Source organism: Leucoraja erinacea, chromosome 3 (assembly GCF_028641065.1).
Source record: "Leucoraja erinacea ecotype New England chromosome 3, Leri_hhj_1, whole genome shotgun sequence".
NCBI lineage: Eukaryota > Metazoa > Chordata > Chondrichthyes > Rajiformes > Rajidae > Leucoraja > Leucoraja erinaceus.
The window spans coordinates 5,473,618-5,486,458 of NC_073379.1; the positions used below are offsets into that span (position 1 = coordinate 5,473,618).

Genomic DNA, 12,841 nt, shown 5'->3' on the forward strand with positions numbered 1-12,841 from the left:
GCGACTTCATGCGGCAAGCGCGACCTAAAGGGCCGGTCCCACCAGCATGCGGCAAGCGCGACCTAACGTGGTCGCTTGAGTCGTACAGCCTCGCGGGGCCGGTCCCACTTCGATCGCTGGAACCATATGGAATTGTGTGGAGCTGGTCCCGACATCGCGCGGGGCTCCGAAAACCTGACCGGGTTCAAAAACTCTGCGCGGCAACGGCCTGCCGGCCCGCAGCCGCCTTACGCCCGTCGGACTTCACTCGATGAACTTCACGTCACTCACTCGACCTCCGTGCGTACGGCATCGAGGCGGCTGCGGGATTTATGTTGCACTTGCCGCATGGAGTCGCATGCTCATGGGACAGACCCTTAACAATTTCACTGTTTCATATGACAATAAAACACTCTTGACAATTTTTATATGATACATGATATGGAAACATACATCCCTCCAGGGTGGAGATGTCAAATAGAGGGCATAGCTTTAAGTTGAGAGGGCAAAGTCTTAAGGAGATGTGCAGGGGAAGTTTTTGTTTGGAAAACAAAGTGGTGCATGTCTTGAATGTGCTGTCAGTGGAGTGGTGGAGGCAGATACAATAGAGTCATTTAAGAGGCTTCTGGATAGACGCATGGATATGCAGGGAATGGAGGGATATGGATCGGCACGGTGGCGCAGCAGGGGAGTTGCTGCCTTACAGCACCAGAGATCCGGGTGCAATCCCAACTACGGATGCCGTCTGTACAAAATTTGCATGTTCTCCCTGTGACCGCGTGTTTTTTTTCCGAAATCTTCAGTTTCCTCGCAAAGACGTTCAGAATTGTTGGTTAATTAGCTTGGTATAAATGTTTTAAAAAATTGTCCCTATAGTGTTGGTGTGTGCAGGGATCGCTGGTCGGCACTGCATCTCTAAACTATACGTGTAGGCAGAGGTGATTGGTTTAATTAGGCATCATGTCCAGCACAAGTATTGTGAGCCGAAGGGCCTGTTCCTATGCTGTACTATTCTTTGTCTATGATAATTTCTGCCAGTGGTCCTGGCCAAAGATTATTTCTCAATCAACACACAAAATAAATAGATGAGTTGCTCATCAGGTGGAGCCTGCTGTATAGAAATAATCACGCATCACTTTGAGATATCCTTAAAGCATAAAATCTGCTATAAAAATACAAATGGTCTTTTTCATTTAAGATCGTGCAATTTTATTTGACCAATAAATTAAGAATGCAGATCTGGATTAGTGTGACATCTTTTGTAGGTTTTTAAACATGGTTCAAAATAATAGTTCAGAAAGAAATGAATTCCAATTTATTGAGCATTTGAAATACAAACAACTTACAATTGTAAATTCGAAAGTCAGCAAAGCGGCATAATATTTCAGACTGTAGACAAATTTTAATTGTATGATCTTCCCACAGAAATATTTAAGATCTAATTTGTTGCTGTATTGCCAGTGATAAACTTGCGTATCCAGCACCAACACCATGTTCTCAACCTACATTTCAATGAACCGTACATTGAAGACGATTCAGTGAATGGCCTGGATGTGGAGAGGATGTTTCCACTAGTGGGAGAGACTAGGACCAGAGGTCATAGCCTCAGAATTAAAGGACAGTACTTTAGGAATGAGAAGAGGAGGAATTTCTTTAGTCAGAGGGTGGTGAATCTGTGGAATTCATTGCCACAGACGGCTGTGGAAATCAAGTCAATGGATTGATACTTGATTAGTACGGGTGTCAGGAGTTATGGGGAGAAGGCAGGAAAATGGGATTAGGAGGAAGAGATAGATCAGTCGTAGTTGAATGGCGGAGTAGACTTGATGGTCCGAATGGGGAAATTCTGCTCCCATCACTCATGAACATGAACTTATCAGTAATAGAGGGGCTGGCAAATAATTCTTCAACATTAAAACAGACAATAAACAAGGCATATTTAAAAAAAACAGCCACGCAGATAATAACAAGGTGCTACGGCATTATCATCATCATATCAAAAGATTGCTATTTCAATCGAGATTTTTTTGTTTAAACATGTTTTTTAAAAAAGTGTCCCACAATTAAAAATGATGCTGCTGTTGTTAAACAAAACCGGTTCTTTAAAATTCTTGGCTTGCGTTATGGTGCAGACACTGTCGCTTCAGGCCCACATGCCCATGGTTCATTTGCTTTAAAGAAAAAGTAATTTAAAACCTGAATGGCATTAGCTTCATCATGAGGAGGTGGTGACAAGACAGCATTTTGCGGGACACTTGGAAGGTGAGGAGGAATGGCAACGAGGAAAATACAAAAGCTTCCAACATACAAAACGCGCCCGTCCCAAATGGGCAGGCATGTCAATATTAGCACCAGTATTGAAGAATGTGTTTGTTTAAAAAGAAAACGACAGAGAATAATACTTTATAATTGCCAGAGATCACACAGACCGTCAACATTTGAACCAGAGGGGAGAAAATACCATTTAGAAATATTCATTTAACTTGATGTGAAAGTAACTGCAATACCTGGATGATTTTTCAAAAATGCATGCATGCGAGTTTGGTGGTTTCTAAGAAACCTCTCTGGAAACTTGTCCCTTTACAGAGCCACAATTCAAGATGTCATGGAGACATCAGGTTTAGTTTAGAGATACAGGGCGGCAAAAGGCCCTTTGGCCCACCGAGTCCGCACCGACCAGCGATCCCCGCACACTAACATTACCCTACACAAACTAGAGACAATTTTACAATTATACTAAGCAAATTAAGCTACAAACCTGTACGTCTTTGGAGTGTGACACGGTGCGACTCTACCGCTGCGCCACCGTGCTGCCCAGGTATTCCAGATTCTAAACTTCTATCCATGTAAAAGCTGGTACTAGATAGTTGCAATCGTGCATTAAAAAGATCGCATTTCCCCCTCTGTCATTCACGCAAGCAAGAACATCCACAAAGGTGCAACCCCAAAAGCCAAAATGTTACAGCTGCTATTCAACGACACTTTAAATATTACTGTTGACTCGCCCCAGAAATTGCAACATCACTTCAGATCATTTGCTTATTTCCCTCTCCAACCTTCTCACAAATGGTCCGTGCAGTAACAGAGGGGCGGCCCCTGTATAAAATCTGCCACAGAGTTTTCACCTTCAGCGTTCAGAGAGCTGAACGTTTTTATGCTTGCTTAACGTTTAATGAGTTGCCAGATCCTTTGAGTGTGTCAACATCACAGTAGGTAGCTTCTCCGCTTCAAGTTAACTCTTTCTGGTATAATGCTCGCCCACAGCTAACGATGGCCGGTTTCCTTTATCACCGTTACCTTTTTTTTTGCATATCTTCCATTCGTTTGTTCTGTATCGCTCGATATCGCCGTTTATATCTCTCGTTTCCCTTTCCCCTGACTCTCAGTCTGAAGAAGGGTCTGGACCCGAAACATCACCCATTCCTTCTCTCCAGAGATGCTGTCTGACCCGCTGAGCTACTCCAGCATTTTGCGTCTATCTACAGACATCTGTCAATTGGGATGTTTGCTCCGGCTTCCACTGAAATGCGGGAGAGCATCTTTGTGTCTATCTGTGGTCTAAACCATCATCTACCTGCAGGTCCTCCCTACACAACGCTTCACAGAGCATGGTTAGTGCCAGGCAGCAATGCTATTGGAAAGTTGGCAGATTATTGTCAATAAAGCATTACAGCTTTATTTTGGTATTTTAATAAGGCATTTTGGCCATTTAGCACTCCTGCACCTCACACCCACACAAGACAGAGGTTAAAGAGCAAGATTCTGTTATTATCTACCCACTAAATTCCAGTTCTTGTCACCATAAAAACATAGTTCTTCCACCTAGTAGACTGATGTGTGCAAGCTTCTACAGTTAAATGATTTCAATTATAGTTTTCTAGTCTGAAGAATGGTTCCGACCCAAAACGCCACATATGCATATCTTCCAGCAATGCTGCCCAGACCTGCTGAGTTACTCCGGCACTTCTGTTGTTCTTCTCGCGTGCAAACCGGCACCTGCAGTTGCTTGCGTCTACAACTATAGTTCCCCCCCATGCTGCGCTAGCTTAGGCACAAAAAGGGTTTTGGGGGAGTCTCAATCACATACACGTCGTCACACGCGGGGACCCGAACCAGCTCTGATCTTTAAGTTCGGGCCAGACAAAAAGTGGCACAATCACAGCCCATTCCAAACATTCACACTTTTCCTGTAAATCTTCTGCCCAAAATAAATGTGAACCAGTAATTTTACCCTTTTCATCACCCGCTACATTTTGCCACACGCCCGCACCAGTTTATTGAGGGCCATGAACGATAGTTCATGAAGATTTCCCTTTTCCCTTCCACTCAACATAATCTTAAAGGAGAATGTCAAATACAGCCACGCATTGCAGTGGTGGCAAGCACAGCTGCGAATGCCAATTTGGCTCAGAAATGCCGATGGGGTTTTCCAACTAAGATGCCACCCAACACTCTTCTTTATTTACCAGCGAGCATTTAAAACGGTTTAACACGCCAGCGCAGTTGTCACTTAGCGAAATGAAAGAAATTAATTGACCAACCAACAGTATGCCAAGCCTTTGGCAAAAAGCAGCACACACACACACACACACACGCACACTTCCAGTAGAGTTACTTGTTTCACAGCCACACATTGGGCCTCACACCTATTTGCTCGAACGACTTGGCTGTGACATTGCTAATTAAATTTGTTTTATCTTGCGATATAAAGACATCTTAAATTTTGCGTAAAATACTTTTTTTTTTTTTTTTTTAAACACCAAGTTAAATAAATACACGCTAATACCCGCATCAAAACACTCCGTACAATCAACACAATTTTAGCTTCTTCGAACGGCGATTGCAGGAAAGGTGCAACTGCCAGATTGTGTTCACCTTCTATTCCGCCTGTGATTTGGAACAAGAATGCGTCAATGCCAACTGCTGCAGAGTTACATCTACACTGGACTGCCTCGACAGCGACTGACAAAGCGATCAGCAAACACAGTTAACATAGGAAGGAGGAAAGGCAAACAAAGGGCCCCAACAGAGGAGAACAAACAAGACACAAAGCGTTGGAGTAACTCGGAGGGACGTGCAGTATCTCTGGAGAATACAAGTATAGAAATTAGTTGTAGAGCAGAGGGATCCATTAGTGCAGGTACATAGTTCCTGAAAAATGACGTCACAGGTAGATTGGGTGGTCAAAAAGGCTTTCGGCACATTGCCCTTCACCAGTCAGAGTATCGAGTATGGAGGTTGGGAGGTCATGTTGCCGTTATACAAGACATTTAGAGTATCGTGTTCAGTTTTGTTCACCATCGTAAAGGAAATATGTTGCCAAGCTTGCAAGGGTTCAGAGAAGAATTACCAGAATGTCGCCAGGACTCGAGGGACTGAGCTACAGGGAGAGGTTGAGTAGACTGGGTCTCTATTCCTTGTAGCGCAGGAGGATGAGGGCTAATCTTAGAGGTGTGCAAAATCACAAGAGGAATAGATCGGGCAGATGCACAGAGTCTCTTGCCCAGAGTAAGGGAATCGAGGGCCAGAGGAGAAGGGGGGGGGGGGGGGGGGAACATGAGAGGCAACTTTTTTATTACACAGATTGTGTTCACCTTCTATTCCGTGTGTGTATGGAACGAGTTGCCGGAGGAGGTAGTTGAGGCAGGAACTATCCCAACGTTCAACAGGTACATGGATAGGAAAGGTTTAGTGGAATATGGGCCAAACACAGGCAGGTGGGACTGGTGTAGATGGGACATGTAGGTCGGCATGGGCACAATGGGCCCGTTTCCATGCTGTATCTATAGATAGCTGACATTTCGGGTCGGGACCATTTTATCCCCTATCCATGTTCTCCAGAGATATGCCTGACCCGCTAAGTTACTCCAGCGGTGTCTTTTGTCAATCATTTCCTCATTCCTCCAAACAGAAGAGACACTGGCGTTAAATTTAAGTTGACTATTCGAAAACAAACCCCACTTCCCACATATCTAGTCCAAATAACTGCATATCTCTACTTAATTCCTAAATATGTTCATATACTACTTTACATCCACTATACAATGGAATTATTTTAACTTAAGGGCGTAATATTTTCATTTTTTATTTTTCTACTCGGCTTTAAAACTTCCAGTCATCTTTTTCCATCTCAATTGATGTCAGACGTGACTCATCCCAACTTCTCCAGACAAAAAGATACTTATTATGGTTTATGTACATAAAATATTACCAGCTTAGATTGGGGCCAACTCACAACTGGGATCCAATAGTCATCAGATGAGAATTGCTCAGATCTATTTTAATTATTATTATTATTATTTTTTTTTAAATGCTCAGCGAATACTCATCTTTTTTTTTTTAAAAAGGGACACAAAGTGATGGAGCAACTCAGCGTGTCATGGCAGCATCCAAGGAGCATGTGGATGGGTGATGTTTTGGATCGGGACATTTCTTCAGACTGGAGACCAGTTGGAAGAAGGGTCTTGACCAAAACGTCACCTATTCATGTTCTCCCGAGATGCTGCCCAACACACTGAGTTACTCCAACACTTTATGTCCTTTTGTGTAAACCAGCATCTGCAGTTGCTTGCTTCTACATTCTTTTCTCGCCCATCTTTAGGTTGCTTAAGGCAGGATGATTGTTATACCTGTGCCTCTGGTGTTGTGCTGCCTGTACATCCAGGTTCTTGGTTAATTATGCAACACTGATTGGTTCACCTCAGTATAAGACAACAAACCAACACTACACACGTGGTCACCTAAGCAAACACCTTCATTCATCACCCAACTTCCCCTCCCTTCATCCAAATTGCGGGCCCAGTTATCTCCAGGCAAACCCGTCACTAGTCCACCACCGATTTTCTGGCAACTGGTGTTCTGACACCTCCTTTAATCCGGACAAAACTATGATAGCGCACTTGGAATCCCCTTGACCACTGACTTCGGGAAAGTCCCCCTGAAATTTTGGCGCATAGGCCGGGTGAGGTGGCCGATATCGACCTCATCCGGACTGCCGTGGCAGGACTTGCGATCGGCGGGTCAACTTTGCCCTCTGCGGCCGGGGCTCCGGAACTCCGGCCCTGCCATACCCATTCCCTTAGCCGACTTCCGAGGCCGAGTTCACGGGCTGGTGTCTCGGCGGCCTAGGTGGGCGGTACATTAAGTTTAAACTCGTTCAGTTACCAGCAATCCGTGCTGCTCCTGAGCCACGAGAGGGGGTGTAATTAGTGGGTCAGAGGTGTATTGTTGTATCATTACTAGTCCGGCAAGACTGCGGAACCAAGGGTGCCAGAAAATCAGTAGTGGGCCCACCATCACGGACTCCATTTTGTTTTCTCCCTCAGGTGAAAACTGTTCCTGACAGAGGCGGTGACAGTGCAAAAGGAGACCGCACTGGAGAATAATACACGGGTCGGTCAATCCGCTGTCAAAAAATAAAATGAGGACAGGTTATGTAACATGACAAAGTGGAACTGGACTGTGGGATGCAGCAGTTCCAGGATACAAAGCATTACACCAAAAATTCACGTTTGGGACAGCACATGGGAGCAATCAGAGTCCATAAAAACAACAGGATACAAATCCAACAGGAAGCCATTTTAATCCAGAAGGTGGAAGGGTTTCCCGAACCAAATAAAGTTTCCAGTTCAACAGTTTCATACCTGTGAAGAGAGGGAAGAGTCTTGTTTACTTTATAAAGTTCAAATAGCAAACACATGAACATTTGAGATGGTGATTTTGTCATTAAGTGCCCCAACATTCATTTCTGTTCACCAACCTGGCCATTTCTCAGAATGTGGCCTATTTTAGACTTTAGAGATACAGCGTGGAAACATGCCCTTCGGCCCGCCGAGTCCACGCCGACCAGCGATCACTCTGTACTCTAGCACTATCCTACACACACTGGGGACAATTTACACTTTACAGAAGCTGATTAAGCTACAGACCTGCACGTGATATGATATGATATGCCATTTATTGTCACTATGTGTACAGTGAAACTGAAAGCTGCTCGTACTCAGTGCATACATACAATTTAGCACAAAAAAAAACAAGAAACACAAAAAACAAAAAACAGAAGGGGATGGGGGGGGGGGGGGGGGGGGGGGGGGGGGAAACGTACGGCGCTCCATATATATACAGATGGAAGTCCCGCGTGTGTAGTCAGGCATGTGAACTTGGGTTATAATTCTCGGGCGCTATTCCTGAGTCTGTTTGTCCTGGATTTGATGCACCTATGGCGCCTTCCAGAGGGCAGCAGGTCGAACAGTCCAAACGCAGGATGGGAGCTGTCTTTGATGATCTTCTTTGCCATGCTAAGGCAGCGGGAGGTCTTTGGAGTGTGCGAGGAAACCGGAGCACCGGATAAACCTATGTGGCCACAGGGAGAACGTACGAACTCCATACATGGACCCGTAGTCAGGATGGAACTTGGGTCTCTGGCAGCAACTCTACCGCTACGCCACCATGTCACTTATACTTTCATATCTGTTCACCAACAGCTTTCGCTATCATCTTTCGCTTGGGCCGCCTACAACCCAGCAGTCTAACTTCAAGTAAACCCATGCCCTCTCTCCCCCCCCCCCCCCCCCCCCCCCCCCCACCCAAGTTGTTGTACTAGGGTCAAAGTCGTCTCGTTGAGTCTCATTGTCTGTAACTCATTTTCACCTGGCCCACCGCTAACAATGGCCTGTTTCCTTTATCATCGTTACTTTTTGTGTATATCTTTCATTCATATGTTCTATATCTCTCTATATGACCGTCTAGATCTTTCGTTTCCCTTTCCCCTGACTCTCAGCCAGAAGAGGGGTCTCGACCCGAAACGTCACCCATCCCTTCTCTCCAGGGATGCTGTCTGACCCGCTGAGTTACTCCAGCATTTTGTGTCTGTCTTCGGCTTAAACCAGCATCTGCAGTTCCTTCCTACAGCAATGTGGCAATTTCTTGGTGGTGTCTCTCCCCTTTCCATATAGTGGAAGACATCTGCATTTGGTGACACAGTGATTGAGTTCAGTGTCCACAGCTTGGCATTTCAACTCCTATACATGTAGAGCAGCTTGTTCAACTGCCTCAATAATTCGTACATACATGCAATTCATTGCCACAGAAGGTCATGGAGGCCAAGTCAGTGGATATTTTTAAGGCAGAGAGAGATTCTTGATTAGTACGGGTGTCAAGGATTACGGAGAGAAGGCAGGAGAATGGGGTTAGAAGGGAGAGATGGATCATCCATGATTGAATGGCGGAGTAGATACGATGGGCCGAATGGCCTAATTCTGCTCCTGTCACTTATGACCCTCTGTGGAAAAAGTTGCCCCTTAAATCCACGTCCTCTGGTTCTTGATTCCCCTGCTCTGGCTAAAAGACCGTGCATTCACACTAAATATTCCTTCGTGATTCATCACACCACTGTGATCACTCCTCAGCTGTGATCAACTCCTGAGCCGGGGTCGAGGAAAGAGCGTTCACGTCGCGGCCCTGTTTCCACCAATCGTTCCACCACCACGCACAAGAAGTAAAGATCCAAAGATCTCTCCTGGTCCCAGCACACGGATGCAAATATGAAGAAGGCACATCAGCGCCTCTATTTCCTGAGAAGATTACGGAGAGTCGGTATGCCAAGGAGGACTCTCTCGAACTTCCACAGGTGCACAGTAGAGAGCATGCTGACCGGTTGCATCGCGGCTTGGTTCGGCAACTTGAACGTCCAGGAGCGGAAAAGAATGCAGAAAGTTGTGACCACTGCCCAGTCCATCATGGGCTTTGACCTCCCCACCATCGAAGGGATCTATCGCAGTCGCTGCCTCAAAAAGGCTACCAACATCAAAGACCCACACCATCCTGCCCACACACTCATCTCTCCGTTGCCATCGGGAAGAAGGTACAGGAGCTTGAAATCTGGAACATCCAGGCTCAGGGACAGCTTCTTCCCCACAGCCATCAGGCTGTTAAACACGACATCAAATAAGCTCCTGCTCTGTACTATGTTCACATATTCTGTTGTGCTGCAGCAAGCAAGAATTTCATTGTCCTCTCTGGGATACGTGACAATAACATTCTCTTGACTCTTGAAGAAGCGACAAGGCAGACGCCAATGTATGCAGATGACGAGAGGCGTGTTCAGCCTTCTAATCTTGTGCGAGGACTCGATTAGAAGAAGAACTCCTGAGCCAGGGACCAGTAGATGATGGATGATGGGCCAGATGGGAGGAGGGGGGGAAGGAATGTGTCATTTTCTAAGCGCCCTTCATGGGCGACTATTGCATACCTTGGCTACCCAAGCAAAGAATTTCACTGCGATTTGGCATGTGTGGCAATAAAACATTCATTCATTCATTCATTCATCCATTCATGCGGAAACTGTCTGTGATTTACTTACTCGAGCCAGTTTGTCAGAGTCATCATGACATACAGGGAGCCAAGGAAGAAGACAAAGTGGAAGAAGGAATAGCTGTACACCACGCCGGGCTTCTCATTGTGGATGACCTTCTGAACTCCTCTTTCACTGCCATCCACCTCATAGTTACCTGTCACACAAAGGTCAAGAGATGAAGGGCTCAGCTGCGACGTACAGCAAATAACAGGCTCCACTGGAAACCGTATCACATCAATTAATTATGATTAATTTATTAGCCAAGTGTGTAAACATACAAGGAATTTGAGTTGCCACCAGTCAGTACCCAATGAATTGGCCTCCACAGCCGTCTGTGGCAATGAATTCCACAGATTCACCACCCTCGGACTAAAAAAATTCCTCCTCATCTCCTTTCTAAAGATACATACCTTTTATTCTGCGGCTACAGGCTCTGGTTCTAGATTCTCCCACTACTGGAGACATCCTCTCCACGTCCACTCTCTTCCCTCTGTATTGTCTTTCCACCGGCTGGCTGGCACGAATCAAAAGCTTTTCACTCTACCTCAGTACACGTGACAATAAACTAAACGCAAACTCCATCTATCTAGGTGACGTTCAATGAGATCATCAGGTCATAACTGACGAGTAGGATTAGGCCGTTCGGCCCATCAAATCTACGCCGCCATTCTCCCGACTTCCCCTACACTCTGTAGGTTCTCTGACACCCGTACTAATCATGAATCTATCTATCCCTGCCGTATAAATATCCACTGACTTGGCCTCCACAACATTCTGTGGCAAAGAATTCCACAGGTTCACCACCCTCTGACTAAAGAAATTCCTCCTCATCTCCTTCCTAAAGAACGTCCTTTAATTCTGGTGCTACGACCTCTAGTCCTAGACTCCCCCACTGGTGGAAACATCCTCTCCACATCCACTCTATCCAGGCCTTTCTCTATTCTAAAGGTGATCCCTCCTCATTCTTCAAAACTCCAGCGAGTACAGGTCCAGTGCCGTCAAACGCTCTTCATACGTTAACCATGTGTTTATGCCACTGCTTGAACAAAGTGAAGGAAATTCCTAAGAGCTGAGGTGTGGTGAAATAACAGATTTAAGGGCCTGTCCCATTTTCACGACCTAATTCACGACCTTTTTTTACTCGGGGACATTTTTCGTCGGGCTAGAAAAAACGCCCCGACCTACTTGATGCCACGAGTACCTACGACTAGCATCACGGCCTGCTACGACCATGCTGCTCGTATGAGTCAAGGGCAAACTCGGCAGAGGTCGTGAATTAGGTTGTGAAAGAGGGACAGGCCCTTTAGAAGGAAAATAGCAGTTAAAAATAGTGCAACTTGTGGTATTTGAAGTGAGTTTTGACTCATCTGCAAATAGGTTCCCGTCTGAGAAATAAGGAGAGGGAGACAAAATTTACACTTGGAATGTTCTTTGTGGCTAGACTCTACATCTGACAAGCATCTACATCACCAGCAATGACCAGGCTCTGAGGAAAATTATCACGAGATGCCTCGTCCATGAAGAATGTACAAGACAATACAAGGTTTGTCAGAGACTGGAAAAACAGATAATTTTTATCCAGTTTTAAACATTTTACCAAGTGCATTAATATTTAAATATAAAGTAATGCAATTTAGACCAATAAAGATCTATAACTGGCTTTACAAATTCCTCCTCATCTCCTTTCTAAAGGTACGTCCTTTAATTCTGAGGCTATGGCCTCTGGTCCTAGACTCTCCCTCTAATGGAAGCATCCTCTCTACATCCACTCTATCCAAGCTTTTCACTATTCGGTAAGTTTCAAAGAGGTTCCCTTTCTTCCTCACTGCGCTGTATCTCTAAACTAAACTAAAAATACAATAAACGCTTAGTCAGAGACAAGAAAAAAAGACAATTTTTAACAACATTTTACCAAATGCATTAATATTTAAATATAAAGTGTTGCAAATTTAAAAACAAAGATAAGAATGCTTCCTCATCTCCATTCCAAAGGTACATCCTTTTAGTCCGAGGCTGTGTCCTCTGGTCCTAGACTCTCTCCCACTATGAGATCTAAGGTTGCCAACTTTCTCACTCCCAAATAAGGGACAAAAGGTCAAAATAAGGGACAAATTCCCGACGGCAATTCGTTGACCGACTCGGCCGTGGCTGGGTGAATGATGAGTTGGCCCGGGTGCTGGACTGCACACAAAGCCCAGCCGGTGGGCCAGCTGAGGAGTTTTGGCCCAGGCCACACGACGTCACAACAGGCCTTAAAAATGGCAGCCTTATCGAAAAGTCAAGTTCGGCGCCCCATCCAACTCGTGAACCGATGAGGAGGGGAGGGGGGTTGGTGATATCGGTGGTAAGCGAAGATCCAAAGGTCGGACAGCTGGGGCCACGGGCGAGACGCTGCTGCACTCCATGGGCTGCACTACGTCGGGACGGGTAGTGCGACAATCCTCTCGACCCGCATAGTAGCAGAAATACGGGACAAGGGCGGTCCCGTACGGGACAAACCAATTTAGC

At 45.5% G+C, this 12,841-nt stretch overlaps 1 protein-coding gene across 1 annotated transcript in view; it reads right to left on the reverse strand.

The window, feature by feature from the left end:
* Nucleotides 1-5,267: 5,267 nt before the first annotated feature.
* Nucleotides 5,268-12,841, reverse strand: part of serinc5 (serine incorporator 5) — a 92,892-nt gene continuing 85,318 nt past the window's right edge. Inside the window, exons 11-12 of the mRNA XM_055631720.1 lie at nt 10,340-10,487; nt 5,268-7,622 (exon numbers count right to left, since the gene is read on the reverse strand). Of these exons, the coding sequence (XP_055487695.1) occupies nt 7,472-7,622; nt 10,340-10,487 (299 nt within the window). The 3' untranslated portion in view covers nt 5,268-7,471. The remainder of the gene's footprint in view (nt 7,623-10,339; nt 10,488-12,841) is intronic.